Source organism: Sylvia atricapilla, chromosome 17, assembly GCF_009819655.1.
Source record: "Sylvia atricapilla isolate bSylAtr1 chromosome 17, bSylAtr1.pri, whole genome shotgun sequence".
Classification (NCBI taxonomy): domain Eukaryota; kingdom Metazoa; phylum Chordata; class Aves; order Passeriformes; family Sylviidae; genus Sylvia; species Sylvia atricapilla.
The window spans coordinates 7,239,196-7,261,757 of NC_089156.1; the positions used below are offsets into that span (position 1 = coordinate 7,239,196).

General features: G+C 45.6%; 1 protein-coding gene across 18 annotated transcripts in view; it reads right to left on the reverse strand.

Moving 5' to 3' along the window:
• Nucleotides 1-22,562, reverse strand: part of FBRSL1 (fibrosin like 1) — a 502,004-nt gene that overhangs the window by 17,073 nt on the left and 462,369 nt on the right. For 9 of the 18 annotated variants that reach the window (XM_066331469.1, XM_066331467.1, XM_066331461.1 and 6 more), the window contains 5 exons: nt 9,823-10,219; nt 8,011-8,264; nt 3,488-3,723; nt 1,335-1,385; nt 322-417 (listed from right to left, as the gene is read on the reverse strand). In XM_066331469.1, coding sequence (XP_066187566.1) covers nt 322-417; nt 1,335-1,385; nt 3,488-3,723; nt 8,011-8,264; nt 9,823-10,219 — 1,034 coding nt within the window. Of the gene's footprint in view, nt 1-321; nt 418-1,334; nt 1,386-3,487; nt 3,976-8,010; nt 8,265-9,822; nt 10,220-22,562 lie in introns of all 18 variants that reach the window. The other 9 variants (XM_066331474.1, XM_066331460.1, XM_066331475.1 and 6 more) reach the window with 6 other exon arrangements.

The following is a 22,562-nucleotide window of genomic DNA, read 5'->3' on the forward strand; positions in this document are numbered from 1 at the left end:
ATCGGCCTATTATGAGCTGTAAATATTTCAATCAAAATAATGCACTCCACTGTATGCTTCTCCTCTAGTTTCAGCAGACCTCCCAAGTGAACCACTATATCCTTTCCAAGGAAGGATCTGCGGTGCCAAGAGAAAATTTCTGCTAAAAGTGTTGGCTGCTTTGTGCAGAGGGTGCTCACAGTTCTGCGGGGTGATCCTTTCCAACCCTGTGCTGCACTTCTGCTATTCAAATCATGTGCTGCAAAATCACCAGAGACAAGACTCTGAACACAGTTTCTCTCCCAGCAAAAGAACAAAGCCTTCAGAAGAAGAAGTTTGTACCTTCGGTTGAAATGCTCCCTGAAGTGACCCAAAGGGACCTGAATGTGGAAGCATGGGTGGCATTCCAGGCATTGCTGGAGGATAGGTTGGAAAGAACTACAAAAGAAAAAGAGATGCTTATGTCACAGGATGACTTCAACAATAATGGAGGTAGGTGCCAAGCCTGGCACATACAAAAATAGTACTGTGCTGAACAAGTGCCACAGTGAAAATACACGACAAATTTGCTTTCAAAATTTTTAAGAGCAAATCCAAAACTTGAAAAATGCACTCATCTGATAAATTTTCTAGACAGTGTTGAACGAGTGTGCCTTTAAAAATTGTGGACTACTGCAGGAAGCACAGAGCATAATTTGGAGTTTATGTTCACTTTCCATTAACTTTGCATTTTTCTGCTGTTGCAAACAAATTGATGCTGTTTTGAAATGTGACCTGCTTTAATTTTTAAAGCAAAAGGAACCACAAGATGCTGCACTGCACTCTAACCACAGGCCACATGCACACCACCTTGTAGCTGTGTAGGCTGGGTGAAATTTTGCTTAGGCCTCTCCTGAGCACACACAGCAGTTTTACAAGTCCCAAAACATGTAGGTTTTTTTGTGCTTTGGAGCAGTGGGGAGCACCAGGAAGAAACCACCAGTCTGACTTACTCCTGTGACCTGAGCAAAACCTTGTGAAAGAGCCATGCACTCCGGGCTGCTGCACTGGGAGAAGCACCAGCTGCAAAGGTACTGCAATGACCACTGATTGAGCAATTCCTGCGCATTCCCTGCCATCCCAGGCACAGCGATACAGAGCAGCAAAAATGCAGGAGACAGAGAATTTAAAAATAATAATAATAATAAAAAGCCCAAAGGAAACTTGGTACCTTAAAAAAACCATAAAAATCAAGACGGAAAAAAAAGAGCTTTAGAAATGAATGGATCAAAACACTACTCATCAATTGAAAACGAGCAACAGAAGAGCAAGCAGAACCATTAACAAAGAAACCGACGAGAAAGGTGAGCACTCACGTTGGAATGTCGAAAGTAAGGGTTGTCTAATTTGGGAGCGTACTTGTCAAACTGGAAAGAAAAGAGAAAAAAAAAAAAAAAAAAGGAAACAGGTGAGTTTGGTTTTGGCAGTAGCAGACACACCAGGATTTCAATACAGACAAATAATCACAGCTCGTGCACAAGCATTTAACAGAGCAGAACTGACTGGTTATTCCATACTCTCTCGTCAGGGAGATGACTGATTTCCCCAGGCTAACACAGAGCAGCCCCCAGGCCACGCTGGGCACTGACAAGGCTCACTGCAGAACCCTGTCTCAGGCACTGCATGAACAGGCTCCTGCTCTGGAAGAGAGCAGTCCTGATATTGCAGCACAGTGAAACACAGGGAAGTTCAGCTCTGGGTCCAGACTGCTGAACTACATCACAGACTGACATGTAATGAACATTTTCCATTAGACCCCAACATCTACTGTGGGGCAGCCAATACGAATTCCCAATTTCCTGGGTTCCTGTAAGCAACAAAATTCTTTGGGAAAGGGCTGGATTACTTTAGATACACAAATCTCAATATATTCCCCCTCCCTTGCAAAAGGGAGAGCTCCCCAGAGAAAATGTGACTGTCATTTTTTTCCATTCCAGCATGGGGTTTTAACACCTCCATGTGTGTAGTCTGTGCCCTGTTCCATCTCGGAAGCAAACCCAAAGCACACAAACACTGCATTTCTGAACAGTATGTACATTCTGCTGGGGAGGAGGGAACGGGAAAGAAGGCAGGGAAGGGAGCTGTAGGACCCCAGGAAAAGCTGCTTATTTGGCAAGTCAGCTGCTGTTTCACACTCCTCTATGTGCAGGAGAGTAGATTTGTAATTTCATTAATTACAGTTATTACTGGAGCCATGTCCCCTCCAGTGTAAATACCATAAATTACCAAACACATGCAGCTGTAATTTCAACACTCTTCTCTGGTGTGGGATTAGCAGACCTGATCTAGTGGAATATAAGACGATGTGAGTGAAATATAACAAAGGAGCCTTGCAAGTTGTTTTTGGTCTGAAGGCTGACATCAATGGGCACAGGTGGGAGAGGAGGGAGCTGCTCACAAGCCTGGGTATCACAGTTCTTAAATAACACAGGAGGCTTCTGAGAAAAGATTCAGGATTGTTTTACACAGACCAAGCAAAGAAGGGAAGGTGTTTACACACAAGTACACTGAGCAAACACCTGGGGCTGGATTTTGGGTGGATGATATTGCTTTTAATTGTCTCGCTGCTAAGCAGATTACAACCCAAGAATGACACTGAGCAGTCAGCAGTGGGAAAGAAAAGTGGGAAACACTATGCTCCTTGAATTCTTCATAGTTCTTCCCAAAGGCTGCTTTTGCTAGCCTTAAACAGGGTTGTTTCTGCATTTTGGACACAGTGTGAAACTGAGAGGGGGAAAAAAGCTCAATCTTGTGCTTTCAATCTCACAAAGTAATTGCCAGAAATGGGGAAAGAGTGCGTTTTAAAGTACTGACAAAATCCATTTGTAGCAGATCCCTAACAATTTTGTAACAGCTGCAGCAAAGTCCCATTGTGTTACAAGCAAATTCAATGACCAAATGCTTATTACACGGCCAGGAGGATTTCTCCCAGCAGAACCAGCCAGACACAAATTAGTGCTTGTTGATGTAATCAAGTAATAAAACGCCTCAATCAATACAGATCAGGTATTAGGAGGAAGAGGGACAGCACTGGTATCAGATGAGATGCTGCACTGTGGTGAGAGCTCTGGGTAAGCCAGCACAGTCTGCCCTGCACCCAGCAGTCGTGGGGACAGTGTTTGGGGCTGGAGGCCCCTCATCCTGTGGCATCCTGGTTGGTATCTTTTGATGTGTCAAGGCAGCTGGCTCTGGGAAAGGGGGAATAGAAATACACAGCAGGGCAAACGAAAAGGAAACTAGAGGGATTCTGGACTTGTCTCGTGGGTGCTGTATCTGCTCATGGGTAGCAGCATGGGGGACCAGGAGGCTTGGTGTGGGGACTCTGGGTGGAAAGGGGGTCCCTTTGGGAGTGCTGGCCTCCAGGTCAGAAGGGCAGGGACAGCACACCTGGCTGAAATGAAGAGGGCTGGGTTTTGTTTGACAAGAGCGGGTTAGGCTTTTTGACCAGAGATGCTCTACTTATCCTCACATTTTGGGCTGGGGTACGCACCATGGGAGGTGCAGAGGGCGGCATGAGCGGCGTCTGGGGCAAGCTGGATGGAAAAGGAGTGAATGTGTGCTGGTGGGTGTGTTGGTGCTGATGCGTGTGTTGGTGCTGGTGAAACTCCGCTCTCAGCAGCGGCACCGGGCCAAGTGAGGCAGCGGCCCGGTCCGAACTCTGAACCAAAAACCGGTTGTTCAGCTCTTGCCTGAGCAGTTCGTGATCTAGAGGAGAGAGAGAGAGAAAAAAAAAAGACACAGAGGCCCGTGGGCCTGTGAGTACCACAAAGACGGAGGAGAAAGAGTCAATATTCACCTGGCATTCCCTGTTTCTGCAGGTCATGCTGTGGTGGTTTTCTACGTGAGGACTCATTGGTGGAGGTAAGAGAGATGCCTGTGACAAAGTACCAATCAGAATCCCCGAATGAGGCTGGCAATACATGATTGGTTGGTTGAATGATATCAACAGGCTGGTATCTAAAGACAAGAGAGAACACCATGAGTCATCACAGCAGAAAACATCATCGGGGCTCGCACTCCGCCCGGCCGCCCGCCCGCCCGCGCCCGCCCGGCTCTGTCCTCCCCGGCACTGCTGCCACCAGGTGTGTCTGGGGACGTGCCCCAGAGGGCCAGCCTCACTCACCTCTGGGATCACCCCTCAGAGATCCAGCCTCACCTCTGGGATCACCCCTCAGAGATCCAGCCTCACCTCTGGGATCACACCTCAGAGATCCAGCCTCACCTCTGGGATCACCCCTCAGAGGTCCAGACCCAGCTCTGGGATCACACCTCAGGGGTCCAACCCCAGCTCTGGGATCATCCCTCAGAGATCCTCTGGGATCACGTCTCCCATGGGAACTGCACCTTCCTGCACCAGCGAGGTGCTGGGAGTACCCTGGAGGCCAGCAGCTCACTTCAAAAGGAGCAGTACTGACCTTCATCCTCTGGCCGTGTGACAGTCAGAGGCACACAAACACACTGAAAATTGATGTGTGTTAAGCTCTGACATGCCGTACTTCACAGGTAAAATTTTGGTCAGATCTGCAGCACAACGAGGTAACCGTGGGTTTGGGTGGCTGGAAACTGACTGCTCGGACATCCACCCCTGTGATATCCCCCCTTCTCAGCCCCAGGACATGCATGAAATGACCGGAAACATCTATCCTAAAAATCAAGGCTTTTGTTGCAGTAAGGGGTTTTTTTTGAGATCTTAAATAGCAAGCAGTCCTTTCCCCAATTTGTAACAGGCTGTAATTGTTTTTTTTTGTCGCTGCCTCCAGGCTTTTCTCCCCTGAGAAAATACCAATGAGGAATCAGTGGGAAGAGGGCAAACACTGAAGTGGATCAAGATCTCATCAAGGTTGCAATGACTGCTGAAATAAAATGTTCCATCATATGACGTGGCCTCTTCTTGGCATCTTCCTCTGGAATAACAACTTGCATTGAATGTGAATGTGGTTCAGGGCAGGGGAAGACATCAGTGTTTTAGAAATGATGTCACTGAAGACAATAAGGACCAATGTCCATTTCTCCAAAATGTCTGCTGGTATAACAATTTCATCTATCTGTGGCTTTGCCCGAGAACTTCAAACAGGGATTAGCATCCAACATGTTATATATTTTTTAAGCAAAGACCAACCTGCGCCCCCAGCTGTGGACAACACACACCCAGCCCTGACTGATCTACTTGCTTCTGAATTTACATGAATCCACTTCTTTCACTGTAACAGCCCCTTTAAACTACAGCTCTGAATATAAAGGGGCAAAAGAACACCTGCACTTTAAAGTTCTATTTCATGTTCAGCAGGGATTTCTTTCACTTCAGTTTTTTACAGTAGACATTAGGAATGTCTAAATCAATCACTTTCTGAAGTGACATGGTTAAGATCTTTAAAAACAGGCACTCTGATGGGGAACTTCAAGGTCTCTACTACCACTTAGAAGCTTACAATTGAAAGTCACATTTGAAAGCAAATTTTGGGTGCCTAAGTAATTTGCTTTTCAGTAATAAATGTACTGCTAAGGGGAGGTACTGTGTACTGCTACAATCCATATAATAATTAATACAAAAGCAGAAAGTATATATATTTGTGATTCTGAAGCCTAAGGCACTGGAGCAGAAGAGTCTATAATGGGTTCTCCTTGGATTGAGCAAATGAGAAAAAAACTATAGGCTGAAAGCACTTAGATCCAAAACCTAACCTCTTTAGAGAATATGAGCATGATTTCATGTGTGTGTGTGCTTACGCTTTTAAATCTGGCGTGACTTAAAGAAACTGAATCCTTCTGTTAGCATCAAGATAATCCACTTTTCTGGAGGGAGAGAAAAGTAAGTTGGCAGTTGTAAGTGCTCTGATATCCAATTTCTTTAAGAGACTAGAAGTCAGACTGATAGATCTGCAGTTGGCTCCAGCCCACAGCCCTCTACCACAGCTTTGGCCTCTGTGAGAAAAGGCCTGAAGATGTTTGGAGAAGCTGTGTGGCACTCGGAGGAGTGGCTGCTTCATACTAAGGATGGAATTGCAAAGGAATAGCCCAGCTCTGTGAGGGGCGCTGAGCAATGTCTGGATCAGAACCTTGTACCTGCAGTGATGTCAGGTCCAGTCACACAGTAACACAACCAGGAGCAGGGTGCCTAAGCAGCCCGCGGGACCTGCAAACGGTGTCCTGTGAGCACACATGAGCTGGGCATGGCACAAAAAGTTCTCTCCTGCTCATGGTGCCCTCACGTCCAGGATAAGAGAGACACAGACCACTGTTTCCTCTCTGTGTATCAGGGCAGATGGCAGAAGCCCAGCAAGGGTTGCTCCTAAGTTACTTATATTAGCTTTAGGTTTCAAGAGGAAGAAATGTCACCAGAAGTGCATTCTTGTCTCGCTCTTCAGCGCTGCTCAGCAATATTGTTTGCTTTTAAGGAAGTTTTATGTGAATGACAACAGAAGCTCCTAGCTCTGCAGCACTCTCTATTGATTTTATGATGTGCCACTTTGCAGGCATTTCATATAGTGCAGACAAGAGGCATTTCACTGTCTGCAGGGTTAGACACCCAGACCTTTCCCTCCACTAACTTAGGCTTCTCCTACTTAAATTGCAGGAGAAATCCTTTTAGTAGGAGCAAGACTGTTACTGTTTCCTGGCAAGCTGCTGAATGTGAATAGGTCACTTGATCTTGCATCTCCTAAAGTTAATGGTGAAAACATACTTGCTTTCAGTGACTGCAATATCATGCTTTTAGTGAGCGCTTTGCTATTTCCTTTAGCTATGCTTTCAAAGCCTCCATCACAGTAGTCCTGTGCCTTAGACAGGGGAAGCAATGAATAGGTCTCCCACAGTGCTGCCAACATCTTCCCAGCCATGTGGTTGAAATTCTAGATGGTGCCAGGGCCCATGACAGCCGCCAGCTTTGGCCTATGTGGTCCTGTCTCTGGCAGGGAACCCACAGCACTTTTTGTCTATCACCGTTCTCAGAGCTCACTTTAGACCAATTCATAGTTTTTGGTTTTGTGGTTTTTTTTTTTTTTTTTTTTTTTTTCTTTTCACTTAAAAGAAGCAGTAATAAATAATGAGACATTATTTAGCTCTTGGAAGCTAAAATATGGGAGATCGAAGACCATCAGATTTTTCCACAGCAAATCTGCCATTTCCTTATTCCTTTAACTGACTTCATAGGAAACAGAGAGTGTGTTTTTTGCAAAATGCTTGTCCTGTTTAATCCCTGCTGAGTTAGTTGTGGAGTCAAATGCCAGATCAAAAGGAGGCCCCAGCAAGTGAAAGTTGCTGGGAAGTCTCCAGCTGCCAGGGTCTCTTCAGGGACAGCTGTAGGCTAATGGATAAGCTATAAACAGGGCATTTAGGGCAGAAGTGACAATAGAATGGGGGCCAGTGTGAACAAAGGAAACTTTTTAAAAGGATGCAAAGACAGTGAGAGTAAGAACAGCAGAGCTTGTCAGCTGGGCTGTCTCTGACTCAGACTGCAAGGCCACCGTGCCATGGGCACAGAGCAACTGTGCTGCTGCAGGCAGAGGATCCTGCTCTGCCAGCAGGATGTGCTGCTGGTCGAAGGATCAGGCAGGGGATTCAGTGAGATTCAAGTGCTCAACTAGAACAATTGTAGGAACAATACTTTCTCTTCAGTTCTAACAGCAGCAGTAGCTTTCTTTGGATAGGAGAGAGAGAAGAAGAGAATGGCAAACTAATTTGTTAGTTACTTTTCTGTTAATCTAAAAAGTCTGATGACTGTGGAAGGCCAACTCATACCCTGAACAGGACTTTTTTTTTTCTTTTTTTTTTCTGAAGCATTTCCTGAAGGAAGCTGCAGTGACGCATCTACAATCTCTCATCTGGTAAAGCACGGCCAAGATCTCCTACCTGTTCCATGAGCACTGTCACAGCTCCAGCACACACACTGAGGGGTCTGTGTCAAGGTATTTCACCTGCCCACCAGCCAGCCCATGTGTCCACACCCTCCAGTGCATGCACGGCCGATTTGCCCTGGCAGAAGAAGGGACCTACCCGCAGGGTGCCCTGGTATCACGAGGCTGTTGGTGGGTAACGCTGGTGGAGGTGGCAGCGTGGGTGGGGTGGCAAACATGGCCGGATGGTGCTGGTGTTGGGTCTGCGATCTGAGAGAGAAGTGCGAGGTAGCAAGATTAGAGATGGAGAGGGGCAGAGCCGGGCCGGAGGAATGGTGCGGCGGGATCTGGGGAGACAGGGGCAGGTGTTTCGGGAGGCTGATGCTCGTTGCACTGCTAGCACTGCTGCTCCGGCTGCAGAGAGATAGAGATGGGAGGGAGGGCAGAGACACACAGAGAGAAAGAGTGTGTTACAATACAGGGCAGAAACAGTGCAAGAAATACACTACCAGAAACAGCACACCTATGGAACATTGATCCCCCCAGGCTTATGCTTTTGCTTGTCTTAATGGCAGTGGAGACAGTTAACGAATCTTAATGAACGCCTCCAACAGGGCAGAACGGGCCTTGGGCTCTCTGGAGGGACATTTCCTCCAGTGCTACAATCCTCAGAGCAATCTGTGAGCAGTGATGAAGGCCACAGAGGCAGCCGGATTTTGCACCTTCAGGAAGCCTCTGATGACCTTGCAGTGTCCACATCCACAGTGACCAGAGGACACAGTGACACCAATTCCTTTCTCTGTTGCTCTGGGTGTGCAGAGCTGCACAGCACAAGTGACTGGATCTGCTGCACACGTGCTGTGCAGTTGTAGTCACATAAGCATGAAAACACACACCATATTAATAATTTTTCTCACATTAATTTGTATTTTACATCTTCTATTATTATTACTCCATTGCAAGTGATCTAAGTTTTGTGGGCTGAAACACACTATCACTACAGTTATTAGTTGTGTAATTCCCACAAGACTGAGTATCTGTTGCAAGCTAAACTTCAGAGACATCCTGAATAATCTGAAATATTATTCACCATTTATACAATGGTGGCATTTACAAGGTAAAACTACAACAGAACTTAAGTATGCAGGATAGTATGAAATACACATTAATGGCAGCTCTCTGTATTCATATTCTGACCTTTGTGCCATCAAATATTATGCTTTAAATCAGTTTTTCTCATCTTGTTTTTAAACTAGCCTAGCTCTTGCTTGGGAGGCAAGGCATGTTTTCTGTACTAGCAAAAGGACTATACAGGTTCCAGTTGACTGACTAAACTCTTTTCTCTACAAACATTTTATCCATACCATTTTCACCCACCCTTCTCACTGGATGAAGGCAATTTAAACAGCAGGGCTAAGCCTCCTGCAAGATCTGAACATGTCAGATTGAAGCAGATTTATCAGCCCACGTGGGAGCCCTGGTCTCAGGGACACAGAGTTCTCCAATACAGATCACAGGATATTCCGAGTTGGAAGGGACCCACAAGGATCAGAGTCCAAGACAGATATCCCTCTTTTGATGCTGGTGAGCCAAAAACCTGATAACCGTGAGCAACGGCAGCATTTCTGAATATGGAACAAAGCTGTTGCTCAAACTCAAACCACCTTAAATTTCTAAGCTAAGAAATAGCCAGCTCAGACAAGACCATGCAAAATCTTACTTGAAACTAGACTGAAAGGAACACGTGCCTTTCTCCCAGAAGGTGTGCATTTATCATGTTTCAAATGCACTGATCCACACCCCACAGCTGGAAAAACCAGCCTGGAGTCAGCCCATGAAGTCCAATATCCAAAGCATGGACCATCTCACCCCAGATGAATGCTTGCCTTGCCTCCCAGCAATTTCTACCTATTTGAAGCAATCTTTATCCCTGCAGCAGCCTGCAGGTGAGGTGAGCATCCCTTCCCCATACCTGATGTTGTTGAGTCCGTTGTGGGCCACCTGGTGATGCACTTGGTAGTTGAGAGGCGGAGGGATGTGGCTCGGAGGCTGGCTCCGGAGGTCGGGGATTAACTGAGGCTGCGACTGCGGCCGAGGTTGAGGTTGTGACTGTGGCCGAGGCTGCGGCTGAGGCGTGAGCCTGGGTGGTGCTGGTGCTGAAATCACTGGCTCCTTCTTCAGCAGGGGGCTTGCTCTGGCACTTGATGTGGGCGCTGAGGAGGTGGAAGTCACAACGGCAGCGACTGGCTGGGGGCTGGGGATGGGCAGGGCGAAGGGCACGTCGGTGCTCAGCTCCCGGCTCCGCTCTAGCCCAGACACCTTTGGGACATTGGCTGCTTTCGCTTCTGGCTTGTCATTCAAGGTGGGACCTTATGGAGCAACAAGAAAAAGAACAAAGCACACGCTGAAAGGTTTGCCTTTCTTTCTCTGCTTGGTAGAACATGTGCCTGGGAGAAAACAAGTCATGTTTCAGCTCGTGGGAGCACCGTGGGAGCACTGCTGCTACAAGATGGATGTGTTTGAGTCTGTCCTTCCGCTGTCCTTGACTGGCCAGTCCACAGTACTTTTAGCATGTGTGCAAGAGACTTAGCTGTCATTAAATGAATGCATACTACAGAGAACACACAGCTTTGTGACTTCTTCAGGGGCCCAAGGTTATGTACAATAGGAGTGGGAACATGTCTCAAGTTACTGCTACAGTATTTCCTATTACAGTTTATACTGCTCAATGTAAGTTTCATGTTCATGACACACAGGCCTCACCATTAAGACATTTCATTTTTTCAATGCCCTTTCACAGTATCCCACATCAGATTTAGGGTCAACTCCAGCTACAATGCACCATGGCCCAAGCAGCAATTATTAATGATAACTCTACCTGTCTTCTAGGACGGAGACTACCTGGGATCTCTGTAGCAAAGGATGGGACAGCTCAGCAGAGAAGCTGTGATGCTGCTGTCCCCTGGCCACACACTTGTGTGGAAGAACAGAACATAGAATGCTGGAAAAATCCAGTCAGAAGTTCAGTGAGCACCCAAATATAGTCCTGCTCACTCTAAACACTGCAAAATTCTGTATGCTCAGGATGCTGAAACTATCAAAAATGCTGCAACCCTGCACAATGCACCTAACAGAGAGAATTCCATATGGAATTACTCCTTCTGTGGAGCCTAACATTGCCATTTTTCATAATTAAGCCAAACAAAGCATCCCAAGGAGTTAAAAGGCTGGAAAGGAAAAAGGGAGGAAAGAAGAGAGATTTCAGATCAAGCAGTATCCAAAAGGTTGAAGACAACAGAAAAGACCAACATGAAAGCAATTCAGCTCCCACCATAACTCCCTTTTCACCCTAATCTGTGTATCCTTGAGTGCACACATACCCACAATTACAAGAAAAGCTCTTCATGGGCTACAAGACCTTAAGTTGTTGGTGTGTTTCACAGGCACACATCCCACTGTGCACCAACAGCACCTCTGACTTTTAGAAGACACCCTTTTGTTACCCACCAAAACGTGCTGGGGGCTGCCTGCATTTCACTGCCCTGCAGACATGCAGGAGACTCTCCCCACACTCATAACACGCTCCCAACTCCCTCACAAACGAATTCCACCTTTGAAATTCTCCCGTCTCATCAAAGGACCGAGCCAGTTCCTGATGTAGGAGGGTGTGGAATAACTCACAGCACACCCCATGAGCTAATTCTGGCCGTGCAGATGCTCTGACCAGCAGTTGTGAACCAGCCCATGTGAGGCCAGAGCCCCCAGTGCCACTTCCACAGCCTGAGTGCCACCATGCTGGCCTTAGATGGGAGGAGGACAGCGATGAATCAGAGCCTGCAGCACACCAGCTGATGTTCTGTACCCACATGGTGATGGCATCTCCTTCCTTGAGATAAAAGGCAGCTTCCCACACTGCTTCTGGCTCTGCTTGCACTCTCACCAATGCACCATTTCCCTCATCCATCGATCAATCAACCAGCTCATCACTGTGTATGTATAAATTCAGAATGCGAGAAGAGGACCAATGGAAACATATGAACTATATTTATCAGCTGAAAATGTCTTCAGGTCTTGGGGCCTCAAAAGCAGAAGTAACAGGAACAGAAGCCTTTCCAAGCACCAGTGTTTTGGCTAGCAGCAAGTACTATCAACACCGTACTTTCCAGCACCTTATATATCTTTACAGGTTTGACACAATGTCTGGAGATCTTAAATTACTCTCTACAATAAATATAACCCTCTCATTTCAGTGAATTTCTTTATCAAGTATGAATTCATGCATCACAGGTAGCCTGGTTGTGAGATGTAGCTAGACTTGGTTCCAATGCTATTTAGAATTTATTTTCAAAGTCAAATTCTCAACGCTCTTAGGCATTATATTTTTTATAATGCCACCTATGTGTGTATATTTTCCTCAGATTTTACTGCTAACAGCTGAAAAATTGTCATTGCCTAGTCAAGCCAGGGCTCCCCACACCGCATTTTGGAGCAAGTGTGTTCACAGCTGTAGATTCCACTATTTTTCAGGAGCTACCCATTAAAAGCAATTGGGTTTCATTCCTGAGCATAGGTTTCCTCAGAGCCCATTAGTTCTTTGCATCCAACAGGCCTCCTCCTACAGAGTTAAACTTCATATTGTGTAATTGTAGGCAATGTAGACTAATGGTCTATATTCAAAACACACTGGCACCACAAAAGTTAGTTGAGTAAAAAGTCAATTAGATCCAAAACAAATCAATAAAGTCCCACATTAAAAGCAGCTGTTTGACCAGTTTTATGTGCAACTATTGATTCCCTGTGGTTTCAGCATTAGCTCTCATTTGCAATTTTCTCAAAGCAAAAGCTCAGGCTCCCTTGCTGACTGAATTGACCAGCCAAGCCTGGTTGTATTAGTTAGTACCGAGGGTACACGACTAATTCCTGCTGCCAACTTCCACCTCTCAGGATGCAGCACTGCAATGTTTTTGCATTTCGTTCTCAACAGCAATGAAAATATCCACATGCCAGTTTCCCCCTCGCCAGAAAAGCTCCAGGCATGAGTGGGAGTATCTTCTCTCCTTTTGCAGCCATGTTGCACCAACGCAGAAGCGCCGAGAAGGGAAAGATACGATGTGAATTCATGGGCAAGAGAGGAAAAACACCTGAGAGAGCAATCCCCAAGCCTTCTCAGCCACCACACGGGAATCCTGGTGGTTGGTGGCTTTGTCATTTCTCGTCCTGATGGCTGCAATGCACACATGGAAGTCTCTGAGATATCTTTCCTGAAATCCCTCAGAAAGTTCATCTTAATGATTTTAATGAGGGATGTTGCCCATTCTGATCAGGATCTCAAACTTTATAGTTTCTCTGCAGGATGCTTGAATATCCCTCCTAAGAGAACTACACTCCTGCATGCCCAAGCTCTGGCCAGGCTCACATATGGAAATATCCCAAGGAAAGCAACCAAATATCCCCTTTTGTGCAAGCTGGATCAGGTTGCATTGAGATCTTTCAGAGATTTCTGTTCTTGGGCTCCTAATTCAGTCCTCCTGAGCAGATGGACCCACGGAGCTGAGAACAACTGCCCCAGCAAAAACACAGACCCACCCGACCACCCCACAACGTTCTAGAGGCAAAAATGTGTTTATTTTTAACAAGTCCTAGAGTAATTTTCATGCTTAATGATAACAGGCTGAGCCAATTTGCCTAAGACTTGACAGTCAGCTCCAATAATTCAACCTTAATTAAACCTGAACGCATGTCAGTTCAGCTTGTCCCTTCACAGGAAATCTGACATTTGTAATGATTCATGTTCCAGCCATGCTACGGGAAGGCTGGATCACATCTGCCACTCTCTACCGTGCAGAGCGCTACCCCTTTTGAGCATGCCAACTTCTGTTTATTTTCTAACCAAACACCTTGGATTTCTTCCATTGAGAGGTTTTCTTAAATGAACAGAGAGTGAAACATGTCTTGATCTCACAGAGATGAATGATGACTGAGTGTGAGAGACAGGGGAGAAAAGGCTGCAACTGCTCTAACAAGAAAAAAAACCCCAACAACCTGGGATTAGTAATTCTTGCCTCCCTGATCGACTGATTTGTTCATTTGGAGTGTTGCAAAATGTTAACCTCCCTACGTCTTGGGCTACATCCAAGTCCCACTTCAACCTGTAAAGAAGAAAACTTAATTTTTAAAAGCACAGAGAGCTTTAGCTCCTGCTGTGTAAATCTGCAGAAACTGGAGGTGAAGTTTAAGGGAAACCCCAAAGTCAACAACAGCTTAAATTACTGTATAAAACGTGCTTCAGGAGGAGTTACCCGAAGCTGAGAGACCATCAGCCAAGACCCCATCTGAAAGTTTCCTGAGTTCTGAATCTGTGACTGGAATAATTGCACTGCCCATCCCCAAGGCTGCACAGAGTGACATGCCTGCCAGTGTGTAACTACACGGCATTGCAGGCTAAGCACAATACAGAAAGTCCCAGACACAAATTAAACCTTTCTGTTACAGGAATTTGCTTTCAAGCTGATTAAGAGTAGCTCAAGTGCAAGGGATTAAACATGTAAAGGCTGCTTTGAGAACTCCAATAAGCAGTTACTGCGTTATACAAACAGTACTTAGGGCAACAGCAGTTCCAGCCCTGCCTCTTGCTCTTTGCAAGCTGCTGGTTGCTGCTGAAAGGGGACTGTCAACACACGTACAATGTGATTGGAAATAATCTAATCTTGCTTGCACGCCTTTCCTTTGTCTCTTGAAAAAAAGAAAAGTGGAGTCATTCAGACGTCTTTCTGCAGCCTCCCTCTGCAGTCTCCCTTGTTGCATTCAAACAGCAAGGGTGATGGGGTGATGTGAGAAAGAAATTCCTCTCCTACATCCATCAATGACATCTTTACCAATGGCAATTTCCCAAGAAACACAACAACCACCATCTGTAGCCCATCTATCCGCCCTGTACATATCCTTGAAAACAGACACAGGCCAGACTGGCTATGGGGAGCCCTGCTCCATATTCCAGCAAGAAATGCTACAAAAGCACCACCACAGGAATTATACATGGCAAGAAGCTGAGAATTTCAGAGCAAGTTGATGAGTCCCAGAGAAGAGTTTTGAGGCATCAGCAAGGGGAACGAGTAAAGAAGAGCAAGACTTTAAGGCAGCAGGTCAAAACAAATAACTAAATGAACCTCAGTAACCATTTGTAGTTTTTCTTCATTTTGTTTGCTGGTTTGTTTTTTCAATTTTATTTTAAATTGAACTTTTAGACTGCTGCATAATGTATTGTGGATATGGAACATATCATAAGCAGAAGAGAGAATAAAGCATTTTGCATTGACAGCGATAACATTGATGCTGGTAGAGTGCTTACAAGTGAAAATCAATATTTAAGTGCTAATTCTTTATCCCTAGATGGCTTTTGCTTTTATATAAATGGCTTTTACATTGCATTTTAGGAGAGGAGCACTACTTAAGACTTTAAGTCATTAGGCTGTTTTCAAAGGTAAGGCAAGCAGAGCTACAGCACAGAAGGTCCCCAACAAAGGGGGCACAGAGTTCCTCCATCTATTTTAATGCAAATCAGCTCAAGATAGGACATAAAGACGTGGGATATGCACATAAACTACTTTCTGGAAGGGTCCATGGTGTGCAACACGATGATTTTTAACATTACTGAGAAGCAAAGGCCACGTTTCCATCACAACAGCAGTACTACGTATTAGGCTGTGACAAAACAATGTTCTCTTGTGCCATGGGCTCCTCTGAATATCACGGGCTCCTGGTGGATTTTCCACAAAAATTTACAGTGTTTTCTCACAGGGAAAAGTAATGTGAGTGTGAGCACAGACCCCTGTGCCTGGCTCTGAACCCGTATGCTGAGGAGCCAGCCTTTGTTCCCGGCGTGGCTCCCACAGCCCGTTCCCAAGGCCAAGTGGGAAGCAGCTTCCCAGCCCGGTCTGGACTCGTCCCCTATCACTCAGTTCATTTGTACAGAGCTGTCTGTCAAGTCACATCGCCCCGCTGCAATCTGAAACACCCTCCCAACAGCTGCCACTATCAATTACTCTCCCAGGCAGCCCTGACTATCAGGAAGAGAACTGGAGCGAGCACTTGCCAGTTTTAATAAACTGTGTTGCCCAAGTCATTTAACCTGCTAGATTGCTGTATGCTGGGGCTGTAACAAGCCTTCAGCTTTTCAACCTAGAAGAAAGCAACAGTGGCAAAAAGCTGTCAGCTTGGTCCTCAGAATTAACTTCCAAGTCTTCCCCCACCCTCCCACCCGAAGCGCCCAAGTTTAAAAAGTGAAATATCTTCAAGTCATTTTCATAATGTCATGACATGGAAAGCAGCTCTCATTTTTATCACAGAGCCAGCAACTCCCAAGAATGAAGGGCTGAGGTGCTCCATGATTTCCATGTTAGGGGCACACCTGGGCAGAGCTCCTGGCTGCTGCACCCTCAAGGACACACCCTGTGGGCACTCCCCAGAGCCAGCTCTGGCCAGGCATGGGTCACCACCACCCCAGTAATGCCATCACTAGGATTAATTTGAACACAGGAAACTGCTGTCCACCAGAAAGCTTACTGGACTCTACAAGCCAAAAAGAAAATTCAAATGCACTACACTGAACGTTTTCCTCAGCCAGCTCTGTAGATGAGAGCCTTTGTTGAGAAAGCTTGAAGCACAGAAAGGTTTCACCCCCTCCTGCAGAAAATGAGGAGCAACAGCAGTAAGATCTATGGACTTGATGCCTATTGGCTGCTCTATGGTTCTTTAATGGGATGTTTTATTCCTAGAGATTTGGGAGCTTTGCATGCTCTATCGAGGCATGTTAGCTGTGAGCACGCATGATGACACACCGAAGCTGCAGGAACTGAATGAAAATGGGTGCCAAACACAAGGATTGGGGCCACAGCATAAAGAAGAAGGATCACCATTCAAATCCCCCCAAAGTAAGTCACAGTGCATTTTCCTAGCAACGCTGCTTCTGGCAGTATCTCAATGCAAAGCTGGAACTGGATTTGCAGCTAAATCACCTACTGTGGATGCTGGCGTTGTAATGAGATTGAAAGTTTCATACAGGCTTTTTAATCCAGGGCTATAATGCTGGATCAAATGGGTTAAACCTCTTCAGCACTGCTCCTAAGCAGATGCTGAATGCCTACAAACCAGTGACGTAGGAGCCACTCTACTTCCCCGGCCAGAAAACATTACTAAAGCTTCTTGTAGTTGTACACTAAAGGTGTGTTTGTCTTGTTCTGTTTTTTAATGCATGATGGCCTCTGGTACACCTAATCTGAGTGACAGAAAAGCAACAAGGTAAAAGAAGTTATTTAAAAACACACTCCCCCAATATGAAAGCAAGCAAGCACACATCCTCAACTCCAGCTGTAAGCTTTTAAACAGACCGAACTGCTATAAACCAAGGAATCTTTTGGTTTTAATTAGTCAAACAAGGGCAAATAATAAACCATCAACTACTATATTACCAGAGAAAATGTACTACTTTTGCTGTTTGAAATCCATATTGATTCCCATCTAGCCTGCGAGTGAGTTATTAATCACTCCAATTAAATCATGAACACAGGTCTTTACACTGAAATTGAACCCCCACCAATAGATCGATAACTCAAACCTCCAAGAGCAATTACTGCTCAGCATAATAGAGCAGCTTGTAACACAGAGCTTCATGCAGACCACAATTCTCTCTGTCATATCCTTCACAGGCAGTGCAAACAAACTGGGAAAAGAAAGATTTTATAACTATTATTTTCAAAATAAACAGACATCTGCTTAGAGTTACCTAATCTCTCACATCACAGAGGCAGATCTGCCAAGGTCACATTGGAGACATGATTACATTTTTTCACAATTTGTTATTCTAGCAAAGCCCTGATAAGATTGAACTATTGAAGTTCACACTCTGGTTTAATTTCAAGAGGTTAAATGCCAAATCCTTTTCTTATTGCTACAAGGAAGGGATCTGCCAGGCTGCATAATACCCTGTGTGGGCTAAGACAACAATTTTGTTTCATCTGCACAGTCTTATGAAGGTTTTGATTCTTTTTTTTTTTTTAAATGACATCAGAGCTCCAAACTCCCAAAGAATGATTTAAAGTAAAATCAGAAAGTGAGACTGTTCCGGAGGAGCGGGAATGACCTTTCGGATCTTCCAGCCCGGAGAAGTTAAGTCAACGTCTGGCTGAGAAAGCGCACTCGCTAACCAAAACCAGAAAAAGGCAAGAAGGAACATTCTGAAACACCAGCTCATCTCTGCTGGGAACAGATGATTGCCCTAACCAGCCAAGCGTATGCAGGGTCACAGAAATCCCCATCTCTGCCTTGGAAGCCAACTGATGCCTGTCCTGATACAAGGAAAGAAGAACTGCCCGTGCTCAAGCTTTTGGGTCTCCATCCTTTCCAGGTGAGAGATGTTTTTCTGAGCATCCTTGCCTCTGACAGGCTGGTCTCTTCCCACAGCCCTGGAGCCCAATCCATCATCCTTCATTAGGGGAGCTATTGGCAGCCAATTAAGCGGTGATAGACCCACACCACAGAGCTAATCGAGATGAGTTCATACCTTACCCTTCAGCCTGTGGGCGCTGGCTGCTGCCTACCCGCTTCCCTTTGCTGCTGGCATGGAAAAATGGACCAGATCAGGCAACACAAGAAAAGAGCAGGCAGAGGGGCAGTGTTACTGCTGGGGTCTCACCATGGCTTCCCACCACCAGGCAGCTTTCACCAAAAGGCAGGCAGGGAGATGATCTATTCCCTGCTGCAGCAGAGGGAGAAAGAGCCCAAAACCCAGTTTTCTTCCTGCCTAAAGAGTGGCAAACAGCTCTGTTTAGAAACAGCCTCAGTAACTTGAGTGAGGCCCATACCTGATGTTGTGGCTGGAGATGTGAGAATGCAAGGCTGTGCTGCATTTCACCCTGCAGAAATGTTTCCCTCATGGGCAAACTTCAGACAGAGTCTCTGCTAAGCAGGAACCGAGAGGAGTGACCGACCATGCACAAATTAGCAAAATCCCATCTTGTTTATTTGTTACGTCCAGCCCTCACAGCTCAGTAGCTGCTGTCACATTAGTGCTAATATGCTCATAATTTGTGAAAACAACACTTGAGATCGAGTGCTTGTCAAGTGGGGTCACTGCTTTCCAACCAGCAGCTCCCCATGCTGTGCATTCTCCCACTGCCCTCCCTCTTCATTCCCAGGCACAAGGAGGCTCCTTTCAGGCAGACCCCTCTCATGGATTCAGCAGCAGCACATTACTACCCTAAACCAACAAGTTCAGCTGTTTTTTGTAAAAATTGTGATTCTGTAAAATTGCCTCCATTTTACCAGCAGTTTTGAAGTAGCACCTCTTTCCACTAACTTGGCTGAGAATGTAGGGTCAAGATGAAGAGAAACTGGAAGAATTTTCTGCAGGTTTAAAAGCAATAAGGCATCACTCCTCTTTGCATGGTCAAAATCCAGCTCCTGAGCTGGTGGAATGGCATCTTAAGAAAAAATTGAGATATTGAAACTAACAGACTGAATACATCCAACCACATTTCCAGTTGCATCATGGATAATTAAAATATTTAAGGGACAAGCTGCAAGTTGTTAATCAGGAAACATTTTCTTTGAATGGTGTGTGCCCTTTGGATTTGGTCCCTATGGCAACCAAAAATTCACTCCAAAGGGATGCGCTGGGAAAAGCATGTCAGGAGCTGCCTCAACATTTTAATTCACAGAGTGAGCAACGAATAAATACAGCTACTGACAGCACAGCACAGGCAAAAAACATTTGTAAACAGCATCAGGGAGTCACAGATGGCCTTTTGCTTTTTAAGACTGAAGAAGTTCACTCTTCCTTTAAACACACCCACTATCAAGAAAACTGGACTGTGCTTAACGTGAATCACAGTTATGAACTACTGATAACAAAAGTTCTAGAATGGAGGAGCTTTCCTTCACTTCAGCTCTCAATCCTTGATTTTTTGTGATGGTGTTTCCACTCCTCACATTGGAAGGTGTTGCATCTTCTGAAAAATCTCTTCTGTCCCATATGGTTCAACAGGAACCACACTTAGAGAATGCAACAGCATCTGAAGGACGGCTTTGCAGAATGCTCAAGAAGAAAAATGTGAGGGATGATTGGTTTTTCCTTCTAAACAGGAAAGAGTGGCTTGGGGTATGCAATAAGGGAAAGAAAAAAAACCACTTCACTGCACTGCAGAAGGCAAACTCCTTCAGCATGATCTCAGTGTGTGAAGTGCAGCTGCAAAGCTCCTTCCAGCTTTTTCCTTTGATGAAGTGTGAATTCTTCAATGGGCAGTAGAAATTCTGGAAATATTTTAGTGCTGGATATGCTGGAGGATAATGTATGATCTGGCATCTAGTTCGACCTAACAGAGGAACACTGTGCCGTGCATTGCAACGGAATCACACCCTATTAATGAAAAGGTACTCTTGAATCTCTTCTTGTGTGAGGGTTTATGGCTGTGGAAAAAAGTCTTACGAGGCTGGAGGGTGCAAGGCAGCATGGATTGCTGCAATGCCAGCCTGGATGTGCAAAAAGCCTGGAACAGTCACTCAGCTCTTGCAAACCCTAATGTGTGCTCTACACTCCTCTTCCCACTGACTCCTTGGGGTCCCTTTACACCCACTGCAGTGGCCCTGCAAAGATCATCAAGCACAACAATTTCCACAAGGCTGCTGGATGGAATCTGCTGCAGGTTGTCAAGGCCATGGAAAAACCCTCGTGATTGTGACATGCATGAGACTACTCACTGCACTGAAGGAAGTCATTCAGGAGAGTATTCACTGCTCTACTGACTGAGGCATTTGGCTTTCTTGATGCCTGGGGTTTGCAGGAGCCCCAGCAGCACACAGCTCTGAGCTTTCCCACTTCCCAGGAAGAGCCACAACTCTCACAATCCCCACATTACCCTCTGAGCTGGAATTGCACAGACAGTGCCACATCTAACCTCTGTCTTGGGCAACAAACAAGTACAGGCTCAGACTTCTGCAAAGATAATCACGGGAATGGTCTGGTCTGAAACTGCTGCACATTTTCATTTCAGGATTGAGTGAAAGAAAAGAGACAAGTTAAGTATGCGGGCTTAGCCTGCAGATACTTTTCCAAGACAGTAATTGCTGCATAATTCATATTCTTGTTTTTACATGTTTGCCACGTGTATCAACAATCCCACTGAAATCACTCTAAGTTTTTCCTTCAAGTCCTCTCCATGTCACAGTTTTTCCGAACTGCACAAACACAAACATGCCCAGAGTCCGGTACTAAGCAGCTACTTGGATTTGGCAAATTCCTGTATTCCCAGATTCTTACACATTAGGAGAGGAAAGTGGGGTCTAAGCTAATTCTTAAAGAGCTTCCACTCCATGTTAGCACAGTAGACAACATCATTCACTCATTATATCTGTATTTCCTTTCAAGCAGTTTTCCGTGAAGTCAGAATTGAGCCTCTGTATCTCTACCTGGCTCCCCATCAACTCCAGCTCCCACAGGCTGGAGGAGTGCTGCCCTCTGCACGAGGGAAGGCTCAGAAATATTAAGTATTTGCAACTGATAAGAAATCTTAGCACAGTAAGAAGCAACTCATAGCTTCTGTACCAAAGAGGCTCACAGGGAAGTGCAATGATGCAGTTCCTCATCTCAGCCCTTCAGCAGTGGTTTGAGGTACTTCTGCTCATATTAAACTAACTAGAGATGACATCCTAGATCCTTGCAGGGAGGGGAAATGCAGTTATTCTAATGGACTTCAAAATGGTTAATCAATTCAACAATTGCAAATGAAATGCCTCATCTCTCAAGGGGCAGAATCCAAGGGCTGGTGCCACTGGTTTTGGTTTTGAGGACACAATCTGGTTTTGTTTTTGAGGACAACACTCTGAAGTGCCAGCGGTTGGTTTCAGGGAAAACCATCTCCTCCCACATTAACATATTCATTTGCAAAATCTATCACATATGTTGCGTGCAAACTGGCTGAGAGTTGATTCAACTCTGACAGCATGAGAGCCTCTAGCCCAAATATCTGAAAGTAATAAAACCCACACCATTCTGATTCCTCACCCTAACAGAGAAGTGACCTATATTTGCTTTGCTCTGTCAGTGTTCCAGAAGACAGAAAACAGTAGCAGTGGTCTATGCTGGGGTTGTGGACCTCAGTGGGGGTAACTGTGACAAGAAAAAACACAAGCAACAGGGCTTTTGTTACAGGTTATGCTCATGGCTAATGGCAATGACTGGGCTATCATATTCTTCCTTATGGTCACTTCACAAACAGGAATAAGGCCAGGAGGGACAAGGCACCCATTATTTTATATACAGAGATGGGAAGCAGGGGAAATTATGGAACAATCTCTCACAGACAGCAAGTATTCCTGTGTTTTTAAGAGGGTTCTCCTCAGCCTTTTGTTTCACAGGCAGGCTGGCTCTGAGCTGGGCTGTTCCCAACGAGCTCTCAGCCTGCCAGAGGCTTGGAGAACCTGCTCTGAATAAGTATGTTTCTTCCCATGAATTTGTTAAAAACAAAGCCAGATTCCCCTTATGCTGGGTGCTGCATGTTTCTGAAAAATCCTGTCCTCTTTTAAGACTGAACACAGCCACGAGTGGCAGGAAGGAAACAAAGATATTCCCCCTTATGAAAGGAGGAAAAAGACACCGAGGGAGCAGTCAGCCTCTCCGATGCCACACCACATCTCTGGGGACTAAAGCTTTGCTGCATC